The 26002-nt window shown below is 38.6% G+C and overlaps 1 protein-coding gene across 1 annotated transcript in view; it reads left to right on the forward strand.

Annotated features, from left to right (window-relative positions):
* The window catches only part of RAB7A (RAB7A, member RAS oncogene family), an 81085-nt gene that overhangs the window by 39987 nt on the left and 15096 nt on the right, over window positions 1–26002 (forward strand). The window contains exons 2-3 of the mRNA XM_006909039.3: window positions 22337–22397; window positions 24031–24157. Of these exons, the coding sequence (XP_006909101.1) occupies window positions 22345–22397; window positions 24031–24157 (180 nt within the window). The 5' untranslated portion in view covers window positions 22337–22344. The remainder of the gene's footprint in view (window positions 1–22336; window positions 22398–24030; window positions 24158–26002) is intronic.

Here is a 26002-nt window from a genome sequence, read left to right on the forward strand (position 1 = left end):
GTTTTCATTTTCGTTGATGCCTATCAATTTGCGGCAGCATCCTCATAAAGAGACATGTATTGTGCTCTTCCTGTACAGGAAGTATGGAGTCTTTGTCTTACCATTTTCCTCCCCTGGACTTGGCACCATGTGTAAGCCCATGTTTTGCCATTTATCTTCAAGTGAGATTTGTAATCTTTTGTTAAATATAAACTTCATAGTCTTTAATGCCACTGAATTGTACTTAAAAATGGTTAAAATGGTAAATTATATGATATGTATAATTTACCACAGCAAACTATAATAAAGTAAGAATGCTTTCTATAACTTTATGCTAACAAATTTGAAAACCTGTGGGGGAGGTGTGGAAATACTCCTGGCAGTGTTGAGCTAAAAGTTAAAAGTTATGGGTCAGTTTTGTTCTAGGCTACAGGTAGATTTTGCTGTGTGAAAATTAAAAATCACTAAGGGTGAGGAACAGGGAAGGGGAAAATGGAAACTTTAATAAGAGTTTCTGCTCAGTGTTCCCCAAGAGTTAGAGAGAATGTGTACCCATGTTTATTCCTTTTCAGGCTCTTCACCCACACAGTAGACTAAGCAAACCGTGTTATTTATTCTTTATTACATACTCCTCCCACACCTTTTCTTAACTCTCTGTGGTCTTATCACACACATCTTTCTGTGGTCTTATCACACACACCTCTCTCCAAAAACAGACAAACAAAAGGCCAAGAGGGATAGCTTAAATCTGAGTGAGTAGTGAGTGCCTTCTTGTCTGTGGAGGTGGTGGGTGTTTACTGCTTAAGCACACCTGAAGTACTTCGGCAGTTTGGGCATTTCTACATGTTGAAGTTTCCCGGGGTGGGGGAGGAGGGCGGGGGAGTGTCTAATAGCCTATGGTACTGGTGGGGGACCCTGGAGGCAAATATCAGAAGCTGTTTAGCCAGATTATGATCTGATCGAAGATGCTGCCCTAACAGCACTGGTTCAGGAAGTCAGTCTTCTAATGTGGAGTAGCCATCTCTTTTAAAAATGTTCTATTATGAAAAAATTTCAAACATATACAAAGTAAATAGAATCATACAATACATGAACACACATACTCTTACCTAATTTCAGCAGTTAACATTTTATCTTTTGTTTCATCTGCTGTTTTGGTTGAACTACAAAGTAAATTAGACAATATGACGCCACCCATAAAGTCTTCATCTAGAATGTAATCCCTTCTCCTTCCCACCTTGTGTCATTACTTTTAACTTTGAAAAGGCCAAGCCAGTTGTTTTAACAGAATATTCCACATTCTAGGTTTGGCGGGTTGCGTCTTTTGATGTTTAATGTGCCCTGGTATTTCCTGTGAATTGGAAGTAGATGTAAAAGCTTGAGTAAATTTAGGTTATATGCAATGTCTGAATGTCCCATTATTAGCGAAAATAAGTTTAATCTCTATAGTCATGTGCCACATGACATTTCTGTTGATGATGGACCACATATATGACAGTGGTCCCATAAGAGTATAATGGAACTGAAGAATTCCAGTCATCTAGTGAGATAGTAACCATCATAACATGGTAGCACAGTGCATTGGTCACATACAGTGATGCTGGTGTAAACAGACCTCGGTGTTATAATAAAGTATAGCAATACAATTAACAATAGTAGACTGTATACCATCTAGGTTTGTGTAAGTATACTCTCTGATGTTTGCACAGTGATGAAATTGCCTAACATTTTTCAGAATGTATCCCCGTTGTTAAACAGCACATGACTTGTATATTAAGAAGGTCACAGCCATATTACTGCTCTTCCTTCTTAACTTCTGATTAGGAAGTGATCCGTGGGGTTATATTTTGGTGCCATGTGGATCTTTAGTTCTTCCCTCATCTTTTACCTATGGTATCAGCATTATTGATGATCTTTACCTGAATCTTTTGTTTATGTTAGGGTTGTAAAATAGTTTTTCCCCTCAATTTCAATCATTCCTTCTGTATTCCTTCTACTGGCATTCATCTGTTAAAAATTTTTTTTCCACTTGTCAGCTGGTACAATTCCCATTAAAAAGGCACCCCTACATGGTTTTCCTCTAGTTACAGATTTTCTGAATGAAGAATTATTGTATAAGATATTCATCTTTAATGAAATAATCTTGTTCATTAGAATTTATGCTTTGTAACATTTTTGGTAGCTGATTATAAAATCATGAAGCCAGAAGGGAATTATATGGTACATTTAGTCCAATCTTATACTCGCTGCACATGGCAGTGTTTACCCAGGGCTTCTTGGTGTATCCTCCTTTATTGTTGAGCAGTTGGTAGTTATTCTGTTTCATCGATTCAAAACTTATTTGTAAAACAACTGGTTCATATTCGTCCTCTGGGATAATGCGAACATTATTACATACTGAGGCTGCTGTGTTTGAGTCTCTGTATTCAGTGGAGCACATCAGAGTTAAAGTTTTTGCATTTGTGCATGTATAGGTAGAGGGGCCAACTGAAGACAGATTTTTTTTCATTTCAGGAGGTGTTTTTTAATTGTGTTATTTGAGATGGGGTTAGGGAGGGTAGGTGGGTTAAGTGTGTGAAAAGCAGGGATGGTGAGGAGGAACAGGAAGGTCATTCCAGTTAGTGTCACTGGCAGAGGCAGAGGCAGAAAAGTCTAGGGCACTGGAAAAGGACTGAATTTGACAAAGTGAGAAAGTTGTGGCTGGAAGAACTGTTTATTACAGGGGTGGAAGCACAGTGTGCAGTGAAACATGGTGTGCAGTTAGGGGTTGCACTGCACTGCTCATCTCTCACATTGGATGGCAAGAGTTCCCAGAAGGATAGTGGGAAGAATCTTAGGGAATTCATTTCCAACCCAGCTTATTGGGAGTGGGAAGGTTGTCATGTCTGTGGGATATCTCATAGTTTCTCATCTCTCTTTTTGACCTCTTTAGTTCCATTACGACCCACATTGTTTAGCTTACTTGTAACTTGTTTTCCGATCATCAGTTGATACACATTTTTGGCTATTATGAACAATGGTGTTATGAACATTTGTGTACAAGCTTTTGTGTGGATAAGTTTTTACTTCTCTTGGGGAGTAGAACGTAACTAGAAGTGGAATTGGAATGGAATTGGGAACATATCTAGGAGTGATCATACCGTAATACTGTGTTTAACTTTTTCAGAAACTGCCAGATTTTGTTCCAGAGTGACTGCACCGTTCTATATTCGCCACCAGTGGTGCATAAGGGTTCCAATTTCTCCACATGGCTATCAGCATTTGTTACTGTCTGTCTTTTTGATTTATACCTGAGTCTGACTTGCCTGACACCTTCTCTTGCTGCAATCTTTCCTAATGAGTAATAATGTTGATCCTCTTTTCACATGCTTATTCATCTTTGGTGAAGTGTCTGTTTAATCTTTTGCCCATTTATTTTATTGGGTTGTTTTCTTATCAAGTTTGAGATTTCTTTATGTATTCTAATTATAAGTTCTTTACAGATGTGATTTGCAAATATTTTCTCACAGTCCTGGTCTTTCCATTTTATTAACAGTCTTTTGAAGAGCAAGACATTCTTAATTTTGATGAAGTCCAATTGGTCAGTCCTTGTATGGATTGTGCTTTTGGTGTGATAAAACACCAAACTCAGGTACCCAGAGGGCATTTACATTCATGATCTGTCTTCCACTGTGGATATACTAGAGAGTCAGAAATTGTCGGGGTAATAAAGAAGCCAGTTATCAAAGTAATCAGTTTGCTCAGTCACCTGTCAGTTATGAGCATCCCTTACTGAGCCAGCTCTAAAATGATGCAGGGTTTCCCATTCCCTACATCTGTCTCCATGTTTTCTAGCTTAGCTCTTTCTGCTGTCAGATGAATGCATAAAGAAAAAAAAAATCAGTGTTAAGAAAAATAAAATTTAGAAGCTAAATCCCCTTTCTCTTAAAAAAAATCCAAGTAGAGATGATTTTTTTTATCATAAAGCAAATAATTATACTCTTGTTTTCCATAAAGTATTTGAGAACTTGGTGATTTTAAAGAGTTTCTTGCTACTGGCTTTTTTTCCCCTTTTGGGCTTGAACTGTACATTTCTTCTGTGTGTGGCGGGATTCCTCATGCAAAAGGTGTTACGGAGTCTCTAAGAACTTTCCAGGTGTTAGGACGGCTCTTCTTTCACTCTCTCTGACTCTAATGCCGTGTTTAGCTAGAGAAGGAATTCTGTTGTGCTTGGGATGAGAAAGCATTTGCTACTACAAACCCCTTCTTCTAAGCCTGTCATGTTCTTGCTTCCATTATCCACATGTTCCCAGTTTTCAGGTCTTTTGTCTGATTGCTGTCTTCTTCCTTCCCTTTCTAGCTCATGTTTCCTCTCTTACCTCCTAAATTCCTAAGGAGACTTAAATTTGTGTCACATGGTTGAGCACTGATGAGTACTCATCAGTTGTGCTGTGGCGCAGGTATCCTGGCTGAGGCATGTTGATATCGCAGAGGACTGTATTTGTTTATTGTAGGTGCTCATTTATTTTATTGGACTCTTAATAACTGTTTCTCTTATTTTTAAATGTTAAGAGGATATGTCTTAATTTCAAGTTCTATATTTAGTGGAAAATTCTCTCAGTCATGGGGCTACTGATCTCAGCAAGAAAGTAAAGACTAAAATAGGTTCTGTAATTGCACTTGTCAAAGGCCAAGGAATCCCACAACACATTGAGATGGAGAATGTTGTGCTGGGTTAATAAGGGACTCATTCCATTTCACCAGGCACCCATGTATTAGCTCCAGAAATTTGAAAGTTAGATTATTGACCTTAATAGTAATAAGCTGCTACTTAATGGTTATGTACCAGACTTTGGTCTCTGACACCTTTATATCTTCATTCTCATATCTTCATAGGAGCACAAGAAGATAAAACCATCCACCTTCTACAGATTTAGGAATTCAGTATAAGGCCCAAGGAGGATAAATTATTTACCTCAATTTGCACAGCTAATCAATTTCAGAGCCCAAGCCCTTAGTTGGTCTATTATCCTAGAGTTCCTCTTAAGTGTGAGTAAGAAGCAGATCTGAGACCCTTTTAAACAAGTGTATTGGAAATGCCTCTAAAAGCCATAGCATTCTGACCAGCCTTTGTGAGATCAGCTGTAGACTGGAATCTCACCACACCTCCAATTCTCTAAGGGTATTGCATTTTGCCTCTGAGGTGGCCCAAACATGCTTAAAACTTTGTTGGAATTGCTGGATCACATGGTCGATCTATTTTAGTTTTTTGAAGACTCTTCATACTGTTTTCTGTAATGGCTGCACCAATTTGCAGTCCCACCAACAGTGCGCAAGGATTCCTTTAATAAAATGAGAACACTAATTTGAAAAGATATATGTACCTCTATTTCATTGCAGCATTATTCACAGTAGCCAAGATATGGAAGCAACCTAGATATCCATCAGTAGACAAATAGATGAAGAAATTGTGGTGTATGTATATACAATGGAATATTAGACAGCAATAAAAATGAATAAAATATTGCCATTTGTGACAACATAGATGTATTTAGAGGGTTGAACGCTAAGTGAAATAAGTCAGAGAAGGACAAATACTGTATGATTTCACTTATAGTGGAATCTAAAAAAAACAGACTCGGAGACTAAAGGGATGGTTGCCAGAGAGGAGGGAATGTGGGTATGGGTAATAAAGGTGAAGGGGAATATAGTCAATAATATTGTGATAAGTTTATATGGTGACAGATGGTTACTCTAATTAATAGAGTGATCGCATTTGTCAGGGCCAGTGATACTGCTGACCCAGAAGGGAAGGTTCGACGATGTGAGGCCCACTTGGACGTATGCACAAGAGGCAGACATGAGGACGAAACAGCAGGCACCAATTTTTTTGTGCGGAGTGCACTTCTGCTGGGAAGTGCAGTTCTATTGGGGAGTGCATGCTGTTGCACGGGGCACGCAGTCTTGTGCGCACTTCTCCTGCTCCCCTTTCTTGTCTCCCTTTCTGCTCTTTCTGCTCTCCCTTTCTCTTCTCCAGAGGACTGCATGTCTCCTCACATAGCAGAGTACAAAAGTGGCATTCTAAGTCTGGAGTCCTATTCCTAGCCGTGGGCCTAGATCACAGCCAGACCTTGGACTAGTGAGGCCTTGGGCCAGTAAGGCCTGGCACTCATAACATTGTAAGATACAAAAATGTCAAATCACTATATTGTACACCTGTAACTAATATATTATTGTATATGAACTACATTTAAAAATTTTTCTTTAAAACTTGGTTGGAAATGTTAGCTGTCAAATCTAGGTCATGGGTGTTATTAATAAATAATTTTCAGGGAAAGGTAAAATCATGACTGTCACTTAAATGTGAAATAAATACATGTCAGTGATTTTGTTTAACTCACTAACTGAGGAAAGCAGGGGGAACAGTGTTATTACCAGTCTAAATTTTTTTTCAAAAGAACACATACATGTGGGTCAATAATGTTGAAAAGAACATGCAAATGGACACAAAACTTATTTTCCACAGAGGAAGTTTGTCCCGATAGTATACATTTGTGTGTCCATAGACAAGAGTCATTTGCTCTACCATCAGTTCTCTACAATTTACAGTTGGTCAAGGGCAGTGAAAGGCTAGAGTCACAGAAGAAAGCACTCTAGAATTTAGAGTCTAAATTTAGAGTCTCCCATTGGATACAACCCTTGCTTTTTAATTTCAGGTTTCCTTACAGAATGACAATTTATAATATTGTTATCTACTTTTTTCTTTCATATTAAAGTTTTAAAACACTTGTTTAAAATGTTTTTGGTGGGGAGGTTTTGTGAATTTAAGCCCCAGTGGTTACATTTTAGGCTTAATCTATTAATGTATTTCGGTGACATGATATGAAACATCTTTATTTTATAGCCTGTGTACTTGGAAGCATTTTCTGCTTCGGGGATCTGTTCTGAGGATGATAGCCACTGAGCTGTAGCCCTTTAGACAAGTTGTCAGATATGTAGTATTCCTGCATTTCTATTATCTGATTTTAGAAGAAGGACTGAAAGGTTTAGAAGCCTGTAGACCCTTAAATGTTGTCAGTTTGCTGCTCCAACTTGCATTTCCCCTAGGGGTAACCCCCCTTACCCCTTTTAAGGTCAGAGATGTATAAATGTTGTATAACCACAGTTTTTGATTCCTTTGATCTTATTCTTTGAAGAGGTGGGGAGATTGGAGTGGTATGATTATGCAGAAGTTGAAATTGAAGTTCACCTTTGTGAAGAAACAAATCAGTCTTCCAGCTGGAATTTCTTTGGGACTAAAAGGCCCTTTAATACCCTGGAGACCCAGAGTCCTTCTTATGCCCTTTATTTAAAAGTGTGAGGGGTGGTACCACGCAAGAAAAGCCCTGGTTGGGGCCTGTTGATTGGGTAATAGCATGAGTGCTGGGGAGGAGAAGTGGCACTAATGCAACCTTGATATTGTCTGGCCTTTGGCCACATCTTGTGTTAAGATGGGGACTGGTAGGCTGCCTGGCTTTAGTAGAGCCTTGAATCTTGTTTGACTTGGTCACCTCTGGTTGAATCTGTCTTCCATAAGTCTTCACCCTTTCTCCACTAGGAGGGAAAAGGACACATTTGCTTTTCATTTAATATAACTCCTTCTGCCTCCTCACCTTGTTTCCTTCTTTCTTAGTGGCAGTACTGTACCATATTACTTGAGCTTACCTTTGTGAGAACACTGTCATTTATCTTGTGAGTGGTGGGAGTTAACTTTTTGGCATTTAACCTGAGCAAGCATGATACTACAATTTGCATTATTTGCTATATTTGTTTTGGAGCTTTAAAAAAATTCCAAGTGTAGAGACAGATTATTATTTACCTGGCATCTTGTTTCAGTAAGTGGTCAGGAAGAAATTGTTTTGAAGTATAAATCTAGCCATATGAAATGCGCTGTGCTTCTTATAAGAGTGCTTGAGATAAAATACATGGAATTACCTTACAAAATTACATACAATTCCTATAGAAGACCTTCTTGAATCTGATAAAACCATCTAAACTGTCACTAGTACCTAATCAGAGAAAGATTTTTAAAATTTGATTAAATTTTCATAGCTTTATCTTATTCAGGCTAGGAATCTATAAACACTTCCTGTTGATCAGTGTAATCAGTTTCTGCTCCTCAATGTTCCTTATATTGTTAACAATATTGCATGCTTTGATTTGAATATTCCTTTGCTCCTGTGCTCACCTATTTGGGTAAGCCAGTGATTTTGAAACAGTTAACTGAATCTCAGTTTCAGTGGGTTACAGAGGACCTAGTATAGTGTTTGGAGACCTGGTCTGCTAGGACAAATGGCTACAAATATTTTGATGTGGTTATGATACAGCCATTATCCTGCCTGTAGTATTGTAATGAAAAATTCAGATGTTAAGTAATAACTAAAGTTTGCCCTAGAAGAACTTAGTATCTTTATTGTGTTTTTGAGAGTGGAAGAAGATAGGCCAATCAGTAATGAAATGGGTGATAGCCATAAATTGAGATTTGACATGTTCGAGGACTACATTTTAATCCTAATAAAATGCTTCAGAATTATTTAGATCAGCACTATACAATAAAACTTTCTGTGAAGATAGAAATGTTCTGTATGTGCACTGTGCAGTATGATAGGGGCTAGCCACCTGTAGCTACTGAACACTTAAAATGTAGCTAGTGTGGCTTTGGAGCTGTTATTTTATTTCATTTAATTTCATTTAAATAGCCACATGTGGCTGGTAACTACTGCATAGGTCAACACAGGTTTAGACCAGCATTCCTCAACCTTTTTTCATTACCACAACTCCCTTCCACCCCCCGGGCCTTTTTAGACTTTTTTCCCTTAATTATCTCCCCAGCCCCAATGAAATTTTAATGACACAGATATACTGTATATATCTGTTTATACTGTATATATACTGTGGCTCCTAAGGGCCACCAGCTGTTGTTAATATCACCTATTGGGATGCGTGGTCTCGACTAATCAAGGGTTGGCATTATAGTGAAGCTTAACTCAGTGTCAGTACAGTTCTTGGACACCTAATGACTACCTATGAGTGCATTTCAGAACCTCAAAGCAGTAAGTTTTTAGAGGTTTGTAAAATTCTCAGTCATCCTTTTTTGTTCTTGGATGGCATTCTTATGGCATCAACATGTAATGGATGGTACTTGTACAGAGATGCAGACAATTTAAGAAGTATACTTAATCTAATCCAGTCAGAAGTAGGCAACCTGGAAGTTAAGGGATCTAGAAGCCATGTTGCATAGAGAGGAGTGGAGAAAATCAAGATGTTGGGATTGGTGATGAAGAGACTGGGTGTCTCTAAGTCACTTGGCAGCTTCTGAAAATGGAATATGGCACAGAAGGTAAGGTAGTTCATCATCGCTGTAAGTATTCAGGCAAAACTAGGTGATGTATGTGTTGTGGAAGAATTTCTCTTAATAGTTGAGATTATATGACTTTTAAAGACCTATTAGGCTTGAATTTAAGGTGCTTTGGTTTTGTTCTACAAAACCAAAGAACTCCTTGTCCAGGAAGGAGTTGTGAAATAGCCAGCTGAATTCGGCCACTGAAGTTTCCAGTTTAACACTTTGAAAGCTATAAAACAGAATGCTTTGTTTAGCATATAGAGAATTATGATGGCCTCCTTTTGACATTAAAAAGTATTTGCAGTTTTCTGTAGGTCAGCCCCCAAATCCAGCCTAATAACTGACACTTAATGGGCACTTAGCAAGTGTTTTAACTGAACTAAGTGTGCTTACCCCCAAATTCATAGTGACCACCGTTCTTAAATAAAATGGGGACGCATGATTGGACATGTTTAAGAATGATTAAGTGAGGCATACAGAATGTCAGAACATAGGATATTTTAATCTGAGGTGGTCTAGCCAACATGGGTTAGGATCATGTGAGCAGCAACCTATACTCTTAGAGCTCATGTGCCTATACTGTCACTACAAAACAATAGTAGAGGTAAGAATTCAAATTGGTATATGGGAGTAAGTCACTTAATGATCCAGTACCCACTTCTCAGTTCTGCTTTTTCTACTATTGTCATTGGCCTTATATCCTCCTCAAATGACAAGAGTCTTATGCTTAATATGCCTTTTCACTGCAGTGTTTGCTAACATAACACAGTGCATTACTGCTGATACTCATTATGATTTAGTAGTACATGATGAATGAATGTGTGATATGTATTAGAAATACAACTAGGACCTCAGACATTTCAGGGAGTTGATGTATAGATATAGCAAATATCATCAGGTAGTACATGATGAATGAATGTGTGATATGTATTAGAAATACAACTAGGACCTCAGACATTTCAGTGAGTTGATGTATAGATATAGCAAATATCATCAGGTAGTACATGATGAATGAATGTGTGATATGTATTAGAAATACAACTAGGACCTCAGACATTTCAGTGAGTTGATGTATAGATATAGCAAATATCATCAGGTAGTACATGATGAATGAATGTGTGATATGTATTAGAAATACAACTAGGACCTCAGACATTTCAGTGAGTTGATGTATAGATATAGCAAATATCATCAGGTAGTACATGATGAATGAATGTGTGATATGTATTAGAAATACAACTAGGACCTCAGACATTTCAGTGAGTTGATATATAGATATAGCAAATATCATAAAGTTAGTATGAGAGACTACAGTGATAAGGTTCGGAAAGCAAAGTAATACTTGTTGACTAGGTACAAGTTTTTCATCACAGTTAGAAAAGCCCTCCTGTAATAATAACCTGTTATTTCATGTGCCAGATGGAATGCTAGGAGCTTTCTCTTCATTATCACATTTGTAAAGGACTCTCATTTTTTACATGAAAGCAGAGGTATGTTTAAGTTCACACTGCTGAATGTGTTTGAGATGGGATTTGAACCCATAGTTGTAACCCCAAAGCCCATGTCTTCCCACTGCTCTAGCACCTCCCCATGGAGGGGTAGGCTTTAAATTGCTTTGCTTGAGCAATTTCTAGATGTCTCTCACTCTGGTATTCATTACAACCATTTAGCCATCTCCCTGAGAGTTTGGGAGTATCTGCTTCTGGTTTTCATTTAGTGGGGGGCTGTGATCTCAAGTTTCTTAAATTTGAATGAGACAATCAATGCACAACTATAAAATAGAATGTGGCATGGTATCTTGTAGTTAGGCACCCAGTGAAGATTTGCATGTTGGAGAAGCAGCCAGTGGTTCTTGTTGAAAGATATAATTTAAGAGGAAAAGCTCTGGACCTGGGCTGCCTGATTCAAGTCCTTGCTCCGCAGATGACTAGCTGCCTGGCCATAGACAAGTTACCTTACTTCTCTGTGTGAATCTTGAGTTTTAAGAAAGAGGGTGCCGTTTGAGCCCTAGATGAATGGATAAATGTTATATATGCCAAAACGGTTCTCCCTTGTGTCAGAACCTGATGCCCGGATGGGTGGAAAGCTTGCTGTCTGCCTTCTCCCTTTCATCTGCCTTGCAATCATGCTACACCTGAGGCATAGCACTGCAGCACTGCTTTAATGGAAGTAAGTTACGCTTATGGTAAGTAACAGCAATGGTAACTGTGCATTGTAATATTTAGTCACTCCTTGATATGAACATGTACCAATTTGCCTCTTGGCCATGGTAGACTGTAGGGAGATGCGGGGCTTTCCACAAAAATTATCTAAACTTCATGAGGGAAAAAGGTTGCCAAGGCATTTCTTATATCTTGCATAATCCTTCTAGATTTTTGCTCACTCCCTTCAACCTTTACTGCTAAAGGATCACAGATCATTACATACAAAACATTAATGGCTTTACCTATTAAGTGATGGCATAGGCAACAGTACTATGTCTGCTTCATGGGTTTTGCCCAGGCCAGGAGTGTCAACCAGCCTTTCCTGCTAATTGATATATATGAGGTGTCCTGATGGGCGAGAGGCTTAAAGGGTAGATGTCCAGCTGCTCCCCAAACCTGACAGACACTTCACAATCTTGCTCTTTCTCATTTCAGTTCCTGGAAACTTCTCTGAAGGGATTGAAAACAAGTGAAACATCCTGACCAATTAGTTTTGACACACTGAATGCTCCTTAGGCATTGCATGTACAGCTGTTTAGTCCTGCTTTTGAAAATGTTCTTTATTCCTGCAATAGTGTTCTCTCCCTTGTTGTGCTACTCTTAAAATACTCTGTATTTATACTGCCCTGTGCAATGATTATGTCATCTTACCTATCAGACAGCAAATCTCTAGAAGGTAAGGCCAGCAATTCTTGTACTACCCTCTCTGTCTGGTGAATGCTGACATTCCTTTTTTAGCACAGGCATCTAGATTTAAGTCATAAAATCCTAGCACAAAGAAACGTTTCCTCAGTTAACAGTTGAAACAAAATATAACTACATACAATCATATCTTTTAAAAATAGATTTGATTGCAAGATTACTCCAGACCCTCAAGTATTAGAGGAAAGGAGACTGTGATAAAATTCAACTGAGCTCATGTTTTTCCTAGTGTTGGAAATTCCTGTAAATTGTAACAGGCAAGTAGTTGAATGTGAATCTCAAAATACATGTTCTTTATCAGATCCTTGAGTTTGTTAAAACAGTGGCTCTTGAACTTCCCAGAATACAAACTGTTTCAGCAAGACAAGAAATTCCACAGGCCTTGCCCTCTGTCCCCAGCCATCTATGTCCAACATATGCGCTCTTTCTTTTGGCAGATTCTGCTCTGAGTTGGTCACAGCTTAGTCTCACTCAAATATCTCAGCTTTTACTGAATTTTTCCTACAGTGAAAGATAACTATTATTAGATCCTTTACCACATCTGTATTTTGGTCCGTGTCTGTTTTCTACTCAATCATATATTTACCATTATCATTTAAAGACATTTTGAGCATTAACCAAATAAAACACATACTTAATTGAGTAAAGACCATGTCTTAATTGTTGTTTAGGTCACTTTAAACATAATTCCCTTCCAAAAAACGCCTGGTTCTTTTTCAGGGTTCCCTGACCCAAGACTCTTTTACTTGCATTAGATATAAACCTAGTGGGCTTTTTTGGCATTTTCCTCATTTCCTGCACCCTTCCCAATCCAGATCATCACTTCATGCTCTCCATCTTTACTTTAAACCCTAAAGTGCTTCCATTTCCTGTTGTATCAATTTCAAAGCCATGAACTTATCTCCTTCCTTCTTCGTTGCCAGACTGGCATTCTTTTCACTCCTGTCCCTCTACTCAGAATGAGTCTCCTGCCTCAAGGCCCAGGTTCCCTCCTCTGAGTACTCTTGGAAGTGTATGGCTATGGCTTTCTACATTTTTGTCTCCTTCACTTTCTTGTACCTGCATTTGTTTCCTGTACCATCTGATCATGGAGTTTCCAAACATCTCCAATTTCTTTTTTCTGGCGGGACAATTTTGCTACTGTTTGGAATTATTATTTTAATTTTAATTCTGTAGCTTTCAAAACATTATTCAGTGATATTATTTCTCTCACTTCTCCCTTGGGCTTTTTTTTGAAGCCATTTTTATTTTTAACTCAAAGCAGTCTGTCACACCCTATCCTTTTTCCTTTCTTGTAGTGGAGTATTTACTGGATTTGCTAACCCTTGGCCAAACTTCAACTTCCATCTCAAAAGACACACTGAATACCCTTAAACTATCCCATATGTAGCACCAAGTTGTCTTAACCTTCATGCCTTCCCAGATGAGATGATGCAGATAAAATAGGCTAGAGATAAGTACACGATGAGCTTTCAGGAGAAGCAGTTGGTGATGAGAACTTAAATACATTAAAACTGGTCTGTTTGTCTTAGGTTGCTGTGTAGTTAGTCTTCCTTCCCTTATGTTCTATTTTATATGTTCCTTCTGCCCATCAAGCAAACTTACCTTCTGTGACCAGCATAAATTCCATCCTGGCTTGGAGATGATATTGAGAGTTGTTTTTTATTCCCCTTATGGCATTTTATGGCTTTCTCCTGCTATTTTGGCCATTGGAATTGGAATTGTCTGGGTGGTATTATTTGTTGAAAATTTTTCTCTTATCCTGATTTTTCTCTTTCCATCTTAAGCTCCTCTGGGACAGGAATCCAAATTCATATTCAGGTTATATATTTCTCCTTTCTCAAATTGATCTTAAAAGAAGTTCCTGTTCTTATCAAAATCATAACATAATTTTTTATTTAGACTCCCTTTTTAGAAGGTATATGCTAGTAGTTTCTAACCTCAGATTTCTACAGTAGCAACACTAGTAAATAGTCTTGCTTGTCCCCCAACCCGAGGCTGATTATTACAGATAACCAGAGATGATTATCAAGCCTTACATTGGGATACATTTGTCATAAAAGTTTGTCAGAGTACTTTTATTAATGAAAATAAATTTATACATTCTTGTTGAAAGTATGAATTGTATTTACAGTTTTTATATAAAATCTCAAATGTTTACAAAAGTAGTAAGAACAGTGTTATGAACCTGTGTACTCATTGTTCAGCCTCAGTTATCAACTGATCATTCCAGTCTTGTTTTGTCCATGAACTCCATCTCACCGTGCTCTGTTTTATTTTGACTCACGAAATACTGTTTTTTATCTTGGTGATCAACCCAACAGAGTGGCTGAAATGAGGGTCTTTGTAATTAGTCCTGGGCTCCATTCTCACATCTGAATATTTTTAGAAACTATGACCTTCCAGGCTTGTGAGGTTTAAATGAATGACCTCAGTAAAGTCTGTAGTGTAGTACCTAGCACAGAGTGTGTTCAGTAAGTGGTATTTATTTTTTGCTTTCATAGGCTAGTCTCGTCCATTGTTTGGGCCCTAATCTGATTCCTCAGTTTGAAAAGTTAAGAAATGATCTGCCTACAACAGGTACTACAGTTCAGTTTTGACAGCCAGTGTTATATGACTTCAGTACCTTCCTGATCACTCTCCTGTAACCTTCTCCAAAACATCAGCCAGTGTTACTTGACTACCTCAGTCTGAGCCTTGAAGTTCATCAGTTTTGAAGGCATGATGACTGCTGGGTCTTCTCTAATGTGAAGGCACAGAACATAGAATCTTGGGGGGAAAAATGGAATGGAGATGTTTCGTGCTAGTTACAGCTTAGAATGGTACTTTTGAATCTGCTCAGAAATCTATGTCCCTCTGATGCTTCTTTCCCAGTGCTGTGTTTAGACGGTGCAGTAAATCACATTCTGTGAGATAAACTAGGCAAAAACCATCAGACAACTTAGAGATACATTGTTAAGTGCTGCGACTGTATTAATCGATAAGAAATGCAGATAGAACCGGTTGACCCTGATCTCTAGCTATAGGCATAGCTCATTTTATTGTGCCTCATAGATATGTTTTCTACAAATTGAAGGCAAGATCCTCCACCGGCAAATAGATATGACTCAATTTATTGAGATACTTGCTTTACTTCAGTGGTCTGAACTGAACTCACAGTATCTCCAAGATGTCTATATATGATTAACAATGATCTATGCTAATGATAGCTGGTGTATGGTGAAATGGAAGTACTGGTTCATTGCTGGTGGGGGTGGAAATTATTCTGGAAAATAATTTGTCAGTATATTTCAAGAGCCTTTAAAATAGTCGTACTATTTAGCTGAGTAAGAACACATTTGTAAGTCTGATCAGATTATGCTGGCAGATTATATACATAGGTTCATTTTATAATTAAAAACCACCGTGTGTTTAGTAACAAGGCAGGGAGTGGGATTAACCATATGCTGAAATACCTTGCAATTTCAGTGTTAATAACATAGGAAGTTATTCAGTGTAGAAAAAACTGTGCAAAGTTTTAAACAGTGTAATCTTAACCATTTGCAGGAAAACTAGAAAGACCTATACCTGATGCTAATAGTGATTGCTTCTAGGAGATGGAATTGTGAGTGGCTTTTTGTCTTTGCTTCGTTCTTTTGTACTTACCTGAATTTTCTACAATTTAGTACTTTAATTGGAAGTGGCGGATGGGAGACAGGGCAGCAGAAAAGTCACCTTTTGAGTTAAGATCTAGATGTTCATAGGTAGGCAACTTGGAAACACCAAGCAAGTAAAAATTTGATGGACTGTAGAAAATTAATTGCTCTAACTGTCCCAGCCTTGTTTAACCTTTAGCATTTATTTAGGTATTTTGTGTCATCATTACAATTGTGTATCAGATGTAAACCGGAACAGTAGTTATTGACCTCAGTCAGTGGTTTCCAAACTTGGAGTGTGTGCCTCAGTTGCCAGAGGGAACTTTTCAAAATGTGTAGTGGAGGCCTGCTCCCCAGCCTTGGTGAATCAGAATCTTTGCCGTGAGAGCTGTATTGCAGAATGGCATGGTTAACTGTTGGAGTCTAGGCTGACACTTGATAATTCCAGCTCTGCCACTTAATTGCTTTGTGACCTTGGACATGGTAAACACCTGGCTCAGCTTTATTCCCTGCATTTTGCTCTGTTGTTTTGATGGCTTCACGAAAACTGCTTTCACCTCCTTGGTACTGCAGCTCCTATGGAGCCTCACCTCTACTTGAGCATAGTCATTGGGTGTTTCTGATCAGCATGCAAAATTGTTCTACCTCCAAGAATTCAGACTTTGAAATGGCCCACTGACCTCAAACTTTCTACCCTTTACCTGCTCTTCTCATTTCTCCCACACCAGTCCTTTGTTCTCGTTGCCCTTTTGCATTGTCAGGCCCTTTCTGCCCTTGTTAACGCTGCCCAGCTCAAACCCTTGAATAGTATTTTCCTTGACCTTTTTACCTACTTGGTGTTTCTTTATTGTGTCTGCCTTTATGGCAGTTGGCTTCTCTGCTTCAGAGATAAGGATAGTGATAACTCTAGGCTAATAGAAGGAAATTCTACCTTTTCATTTATAACACAAGAAACATACTTAAGGGAAAGAACCAGTCCAGCATAAGGAATACTGTTAGTGTTTTCTCCAAAAAATGTTTGTTCTCCCAAGGAATGAGTTCCAGAACCAAACCGATGAGGTTTGGTTTAATAGCAGAAGGAGGGAAATGTGTTCTGAAATATACCTTATTCTAGGAAGATTTTAGGAGATACTCACATGTAACTAGATCAGTGGATGTTATCTAAAATGTTCATTTCTAAGGAACAGGGGTCAGGGACCTTGTATAAAACAACTCTTTCTTTCTGCTCTGCCTGCTTCATTTTGTCTTGTAAAAAGAAGTGATCTATGCGTTAGAAAATTGTTTTCTAGTTAAACATTTCTGATTTTGTAGGGTTTAAAAAAAGGTTATTTCAGTCTTCAGAAATCCATTAAGATGGTGATGGAAATGGGTAACAGAAAGCAAAAACTGCCAGTGGAGATTTTTGCTTCTTGGGCAGCTTCTTGTGGCAAAAGTTGTGTACAAGTTTTATTTTTTACTTAACTCTTTTCTAGAAACAAGTATCTCATTCTTGATCCTGGGAAACATTAAGTACAAAAACATAGGTCTTAACTTTTGCCACTTCAAAGCCAATCAACATCTTGGTGAAGCCAGATATGTAATTTCTTTGGATCAGCTGTTAAGTAACATTTGCAACAACCTCGGAATGTTTAACAAGCCCTAAGTGAAAATGAAAATCTACATTCATGTGTACTTTTTCTTTCATAATGAACAGGGGATATTTTTGGAATTATAAAACTTTTTTGAAATATCAACAGATTAACATTTTTCTTCAAAATGAAAACAGCCTTTTGAGTTTAAAGGTAATGTGCTCTTCTGAAGGCCACAGGAAATATTAATAACACAAAACCATTTATAATCCCACCTCCCAGGAAGAACCTGCTAATAATTGTATCCCTTTCAGCTTCTTGCAGATCCATTTTTACATTTAAATTTTTACTCCTTTGGGAATCTGTATTAGAAGATGAGGTGTAAGGATCTTAATTCTCACCAAAATTTTTCTGGCTCCCACCACTTAGTGAATTGTTCATCTTTTTGCCATTGAGTTTTATATGCTGTATTTGTCCAAATTGTTCATTTCCAAAGTCTCTGTTTAGTCAGTCCTGTTCCTGCCCCACACTGTTAATACTATATTTTTATAACATACTTTCTGACACTGTTAAGGCAAGTTCCCTGTCATTACTTTTTTGGGGGAAGAATGGAAGGAACTAATGTGTGTTTATTTTTATAAATAAAGTTAGAATTACTTCATTAAATTGCCCCAAATCCTTAGAATTGCTTAAGTAGGGAAGAAGTCATACCTTTACATTAAGGCTTCCTGTTGGAAATAGCTCTTCATTCAGATTTGGTCTCAGTAAAATTGTCATTTTTCTCATTTAAGTCCTATATGACTGTTAACCACTGCAACAGTGGTTGTGGTATGAATTTGGAATATCCTATAGGAAAGTGAATTAGCAAAAGTCATGAAAATGTTTATTATGCTTTTGACTTAGTAATGCCGTTCCTAAACAATATATGAGTTAAGATTGACAAAATGCTTTTCCCTGTGTGAGAATATGACTTTTGGTTAACTTTCTAGCTATTTCCCAGAGAACTCAATAAAGGCAGACTGTCACCTCTGTTGCTGGGCAGCATTGCTTGTGGCAGAATGTCTCTTGGCTGGTAATTGCATCTGGCTCATCTCCTGAGTACCTGATGGGCCCCCATGCTTGGGCTTCACAGAACACAGTGGCTCTTGGGCTGGACGTGTACTTCTTCGGGGCCAAAGGAGCTATCAAAAGAAATGTTTGGCTCCCCTCAGGAATGAGGGTTCTAAGTCAGGGTGTGGTGTCCATGCTGGCTCTTGTGTGAACTGTTTCAAGAACAACCAGTAAGCAGCGTTCCTGTTTCAGTCCTCAGTTGGGGTGCCAGATGTGGCTTGTAAAAGTCTTGTGGGTCTGACTCTGAGAAGACCTCCCACCTCATGGTCACTGCTGTGTCCCAAGGAAATGAACCCACATATAGAAGTTCAAAGGTGTTTTCTTATAGCATTACTTTTCCCAAATTTTTGACATATTAAATAAAAGGCAGAAATGGCTATTTGAACAGTTCACTCAAAAGAGTATTAGACATTAAGACTATAATGGAAACAAGGATAAATATAATCTGGGAGGAACAAAATACCAGATTGTGTGTTGAGGCTGTGGGATTACTCTAGCAGTGAGGGACGTTGGGGACTTCCACACTGCATCCTCAGGTAGTTTCTGGGATTACTATAATGGTTTTGCAGATGAGGAAAGAGACTTGAGCATCCTGCTCTGCTTCCCAAGAGGGGTCAGCCTAACAAGATGGCCACCATTGAAACTTACTAAACCAAGTTATAGAAATCCCCTTTCCCAGTCTCAAAATTAATAACTTTCTTAAATATTTAAGAATTTCTTCGAGAAGGCGCCATTAGAGTATGAGCTCACTCTTCTTCATTCCTTGATTCAAGAGTAAAGTTTCTGCTCTGAAAAAAAAATTTCTTTGCAGAGCTTCTCATCTTTTTATTCATTTCCTTAATTTGCCCTACTTTGGGTTTGAAATTTGTCCCAATTGTGATAATCTGATCTCTGGCCCAACCCAAAATGTGGCACCAAACCTTGAGATGAGACTCTTAAAGCTTGGTTAGTCCCTGGATAGGAAGATACAGCAGTGGGACTCCATAAATAATGTGTGATTTGAGGTATACAGGAATACCTTGCTTTATTGTACTTTGCAAATTTTTACAAATTGAAGGTTTGTGACAACCCTGCTTCAGGCAAGTCTATCTGCACCATTTTTCCAATAGCATTTGCTCACTTCGTGTCTCATATTTTGGAACTTCTCCTAGTATTTCATACTTTTTTTATTAGTATTATATTTGTTATGGTGATCTGTGGTCAGTGGTCTTTTATGTTACTATTATAATTGTTTTGGGGCACTATGAACCACACAGATATAAAACAACAAACTGAATTGATAAATGTTGTGTTCTGATTGCTCCATCAACTAGCCATTTCCCCATCTCTCCCTCTCCTTGGGCCTCCCTATTCCCTGAGACACAATATTGGAATTAGGCTAATTAATAATCCTACAGTGACCTCTAAGAGTTGCATATCTCTCACTTTAAATAAAAAGCTAGAAATGATTAAGCTGAGAGAGGTCAGAAGTTAGGCCTCTTGAACAAAGCAATTAGCCAAGTTGTGAATGCAAAGGAAAAGTTCTTGAAGGAAATTAAAAGTGTTACTCCAGTGAACACATGAATAAGAAAGCAAAACAGACTTATTGCTGATGTGGAGAAAGTTTTAGTGGTTTGAGTAAAAGATCAAACCAGCCACAACATTCCTTTAGGCCAAAGCCTAATCCAGAGCAAGGACCCAATTCTCTTCAATTCTATGAAAGCTGAGAGAGGTGATGAAGCAGCAGCAGAAAAGCTTGAAGCTGGCAGAGATCGATCAATGAGGTTTAAGAAAAGAAGCCGACTCCATAACACAAAAGTACAAGGTGAAGCAGTAAGTGCTGCTGCACCAAGTTATCCAGTATATCTAGCTAAGATAATTAATGAAGGTGGCTACACTAAACAACAGATTTTCAATGTAGGTGAAACAGCCCTATACTGGAAAAAGATGCCATCTAAGACTTTCATAGCTAGAGCAGTCAGTGCCTGGCTTCAAAGCTTCAAAGGACGGGCTGACTCTCTTGTTAGGAGTTAATGCCACTGGTGATATTACATTGAAGCCAGTGTTCATTTACCATTCTAAAAATCCTGGGGCTCCTTAAGACTTATGCTAAATCTACTCTGCCTCTGTTCTATAAATGGAAAAATAAAGCATGGATGACAGCACAGCTGTTTACAACATGGTTTACTGAATCTTTTAAGCTCACTGTTGAGACCTACTACTCAGAAAAAAAAAGAATTCCTTTCAAAATATTACTGCTCATTGACATGCACCTGGTCACCCAAGATCTCTGATGGAGATGTACAACGAGATTAATGTTGTTTTCATGCCTGCTAACACAACATCCATTCCGCAGCCCATGGATCAAGGAGTAATTTCAACTTTCAAAAAAAGTCTTATTATTTAAGAAATACATTTCATAAGGCTACGGCTGCCATAGATAGTGATTCCTTTGATGGATCTGGGCAAAGTAAATTGAAACCCTCTGGAAAGGAATCACCATTCTAGATGCCATTAAGAACACTTCATGATTTATGGGAAGAGGTCAAAAGAGCAACATTGACAGGAGTTTGGAAGAAGTTGATTCCAACCCTCATGGATGACTTTGAGGGGTTCAAGACTCCAGTGGAGGAAGTAGCTGCAAATGTGGTAGAAATAGCAAGAGAACTAGAATTACAAGTAGAGCCCAAATTGCCGCATCTCATGGTAAAACTTGAATGGATGAGGAGTTGCTTCTTGTGGATCAGTAAAGAAAGTAGATTCTTCAGAGAGAATGTACTCCTGGTGAAGATGCTGTGAAGATTGTTGAAATGACAACAAAGGACTTAGACTATTATGTAAACTTAGTTGATAAAGCAGTGGCAGGGCTCGAGAAGACTGACTCCAATTTTGAAAGAAGTTCTACTGTTGGTAAAATGCTCTCTAACAGCATCAAGTGCTACGGAGAAATCATTTGTGAAAGGAAGAGTCAGTCAATTTGGCAAACTTCATTGTAGTCCTATTTAAGAAACTTGCCACAGCCAACCCAACCCTTCAGCAACTACCACTCTGATCAGTCATCAGCCATCAACATCAAGTCAAGACCTTCCACCAGCAAAAAGATTATGAGTCACAGAAAGCTCAGATGGTGGTTAGCGTTTTTTAGGGATAAAGTATTTTTAATTAAGTTATATATTTTTTTATAGATATAATACCATTGCACATTCAATATGCACTGGGAAACCAAAAATTTCATGTGACTCCCTTTCTTACGGTATTCACTTTATTGTGGTGGTCTGGAACCAGACATGCAATATCTCTCAGGGTATGCCTGTATCTCATTGCTTGTTGGCGGAGAGGGGAGACCTATATATGATGGAAGACTAAAGGAAATGAGCTTTGTACAACTTGCTGTCATACTGCCTTCTAACTAGCACTAGTGGAAGCTTTATAGGTAGATACTGGGGAGCTGAAATATGGTGTTTTCATAGACCAGCCATGGGCATGAGCAGAGACCTGAAGGAAGCAGGACTGAGCTGAGTAAATTCAAGCATTAACCCAAATTGGTCCCACATCCAGGAGGGATAATTCATTCTCTCAAGACTACTCTCAGGGGCAGCATGGCCCTGCCACGCTGTTTTGGAGTCCAGAGTTCTGGTGACTGATACTGCTCTCGATCACAGCCCCAGGTGGTAGAGAAGTAGCTAGCAGGAAGGCTCAGAACACAGTGCTCTTGGGGCACCCGGATGTTTATTCTAAGAGAAGTGGTTCACCTTGGTGTTCCCATCCCACTCAGTGCTTTCTCTTTTCTTCTTTTAGTTTGAAGGATGACCTCTAGGAAGAAAGTGTTGCTGAAGGTTATCATCCTGGGAGATTCTGGGTAAGTGTTTCTCATAGATGTGAGCTAACAAATTGGCTTGGATTTAAACTTCACCTCCTTGGAACCCATGCCCTCCATGCTGACATTTGCCACTTCCTTCTCTAATGGCAGTGACATTAGTTTCCCTGCTGTTTTGCCTGTCTTTGGGGTGTAGAAGAAATTTGAATTATTCCTTGTTATGTAACTTTTTTCCTCTCATTTTTGGCATGATTTGGGGAAAAGCGTGGCTATTGGAACTCAACTAATAATAGTTTCATGGAATCCCTGTTTTCCAAGCTGGTTAGACTAAGGAGTCCTGTTTATATAAATTTGTTGCCACTGACATTGTGCCTACTAGGTGTGGGTTTGGGGTACTCTCTGTAGTATCCTTCTACTGCTATGCCTAATTTGGGCCTATATTCAAAAGAACCTGGGACTGGGGAACTGGGTTCTGATCTGAGATCTGCCACAAACCAAGTAACTAACTCTTTAGAAGCTGTTAAAATTCTGTGGAAGACTTTTAAGACTTGGCTTCTGAACTGACCTATGAAAGCCTAGACCTTACTGGAAGCTATATATTTAAAACAACAACAACAACAACAATAACAATAATAATAATACAAGTAGAACAACAACAATAATAAATTCAGGTGTGCCTTCTTAATCTCAAGTTCCCTGCCCTTGCTTTAAAAAGACAATGATTTTTCTACCCTGGCTGGTTATTTTAATCACTTGAGGAGCCTTTTAAAAGTTAGCATTTGCCCAGACTTGGCAGTACTTAAGTTCTCGCTCTTCTTGCTCTTCTCTCTCTTCTCTCTCTCTTTCTTTCTTTCTCTCTTTCTCTTCTCTCCCCCACCCCTCTCTTCCACTCTCACTCTCTCTCTCTCTCACATCTACTCTCCTGGTGATTCTGGTGTGCTGTCAGAACTGAAATATGCTGCTTTTAGGCTCGTGTTACCCAGACTTGTCTGAAAAGAATTACTAGATCCTTACTGGCCATGAAGAAGACTTTTGCATTATTTTCAGCCTACCCTAACTAACCTTATCACCAGGAAAATCACACATTGTCTCTTGCTGAATTTTCTTACTGAATGAAAAATGTCTCTGGAGGAGCATACTTTGAGGTAGATCTGATTTGGTGGAATATTGGTGCTTTTTCTGCTTCAGATTTGAAACTTTAAAGCAGCAGGTTGGTTGACTGGCATATATGTCTCTCAAAGCCTAGGGCTTTCTCTTGTTATTACTTTCTTGGACTAAATATTAACCACTAAATGGGGAGACACCCAAGACAGCAGTAATATTTCTGGAATAGTAAAGCAGTCTTATTGCTGAAACTTCTTTAGAAGTAGGGTATTTGCTGGCATCCTTTTGGAAGGGAGGGGCGGAGCAGGGGGGAGTTCTACCATCTGAGTTTCCTGTACCAAAACTTACAAGCAGCTTTTAACATCTGGTCCACTTCTGTATCCTGTATTTTTATCCCAGAAGAAAGTACAGCCTTAAATGAGCAGTACTGGGAAGATTGCTGGCTGCTCTCTGTTATGAGGGCAGTTCCTTGTTCTTCGCAACAGGCATATTCCTCAGAGCTGCAAATATCAGAATCAGTTTTCCCTCCCTTCCTAGTTGATTTTTACTCAAGGTTTTTCTCCAATTTCAGAGTCGGTAAGACATCACTCATGAACCAGTATGTGAACAAGAAATTCAGTAATCAATACAAAGCCACAATAGGAGCAGACTTTCTGACAAAGGAGGTGATGGTGGATGACAGACTAGTTACAATGCAGGTAAGCCCATATCTCAACTTGACCAGCCAGGCCTTGTTCACTCATTCATTCTTAACCCTTTGTCATGCCTAGGCATTTTCCTTCCCTGTTCTTCAAATCCCACTATTATATTCATGTTGCCAGATAAAATACAAGACATCAAGTATTTCCCAAATATAGCATGAGACATACTAAAAATTTAACTGGACTTTCTGTTTTTTGTTGTTTGGGGTTTTTTTTGGGGGTGGGGTTGCTAAATTTGTTAACCTATAGGCCCCTGTCCGGTGTCTTCAAAATGTCCACCTTGTCCTTCTTAATATCCTTGTTTAGTGTTTTAGGCCAAAAAAATCTTTGTGTCTCTCTCTCCTAAGTTCTTACAGCAGTCATTGAAGTAGTTTCCCTATTTTTCTGGCTTCTTATAATCTATCCTATCTGTAGCCACCAAAGTTGTATTTCTATTAAGCCAATCTATTTTTTCCATATATCAGCTTAATCTTTTAGGTGCTTCCCTTTGAATAGTTAGGATAAAACAGAGATTCCTTTATATGGCTTTTTGAAAGCCTTTTGGCTAACAAAATATCCTTCACTTCTGCCAGTTCATCCAAATCATGTGCTGCTCTTACAAACCTGTGCTTGCACGTGACTGCTTCCAGTAAGGCCCTTTTGTTGCATATGCACCTATCCTGAAGTCTCCAACTTTTAGCCTAGGTGTTGTCTTTTGAAACACCTACCTCCATAGCAACTGTTCCTTTCCATATTAAAATGACATCCCTGGGTGACTACGCCTCTAGAGACAAAATTCTAACCCCATTGTAGTACGAGCAAGCACTAGACTCAGTGAAATGTCTGTCTGATACAAGTTACAGGTGGAAGTTTTTATATGTGTTGATCTCAAGTTGTGACATGCTCCTAGAGGATAAGGACTCTTGACACTTCCTTGACTCACACATCCAGGACAGAGCTAATGTGGATCACCCTTCCTTACTTTCCTTCCCCGCACATGCACACAGAGATGTTTAAAATATAACCAAAGTTTTAAGAAGCCAAGCTTGAGAAAAGGAAATTTCCAGATTACAGGAAAGTGAAGGAACTGAAAGCTAATGATAAGCTCAGGGGCTCCTGCCATGGTGATTTGCAAATTTATAACAGGGACTAGAGTTTTAGCAGTCATCAGAGACAAGAAATATAGAGGATTTAGAACTGAGAATCCTCTTAAACACATGTGCATGGACACACTTGTCTAGGTCCTTGGAAAGATGTGAAAGCAGGGCAAAATACCTCAACCAAAGGAAGTGGCAAAGCTTGTGTGTGAAGTATAGGCTTGGAGCTTTGCCTCCTTTGTTGGGGAATCTCAGTCCCACTATGCTCATGTGTGGATTCTGAGTTTATACTCTGCACACAAATCTTTGGAAGCATTTAACAAATACCTGTCACTCCTGGCAAAAAACAAAAGATAAGACTACTCTATGGGGACACTTATAACCCCTCGAGAGAAGAGGAGCTCATACCCACATGAGGAAATAACGTACCACAAAAAATGTTTACAATGACTAGAGACTTTTGAAAAAGGAATAGAAACCATAAGGAAAATGGATACTATAAAAAATGAGGATATGGAAAACTTAGAACTTCAAGAAGTGAAAAAATAGTCATTGAAATAAACTAAATGAACAGTGAAACGAGATTAAACACAGCTGAAGAAAACAGTAAACTATAAGAAGTGAGCAAACTATCTTGAAGAAAACTCAAAACTGCAGAACACCAAAAAGCAAAATCATAAGAGCAGCTAGAGAGAAAAGGCAGATTGCTTATAACAGAACAATAGAAGGATGAATTCTCAGCAGCAACAAAATGCAGAAAGGAATG

Source organism: Pteropus alecto, unplaced genomic scaffold, assembly GCF_000325575.1.
Source record: "Pteropus alecto unplaced genomic scaffold, ASM32557v1 scaffold191, whole genome shotgun sequence".
NCBI lineage: Eukaryota > Metazoa > Chordata > Mammalia > Chiroptera > Pteropodidae > Pteropus > Pteropus alecto.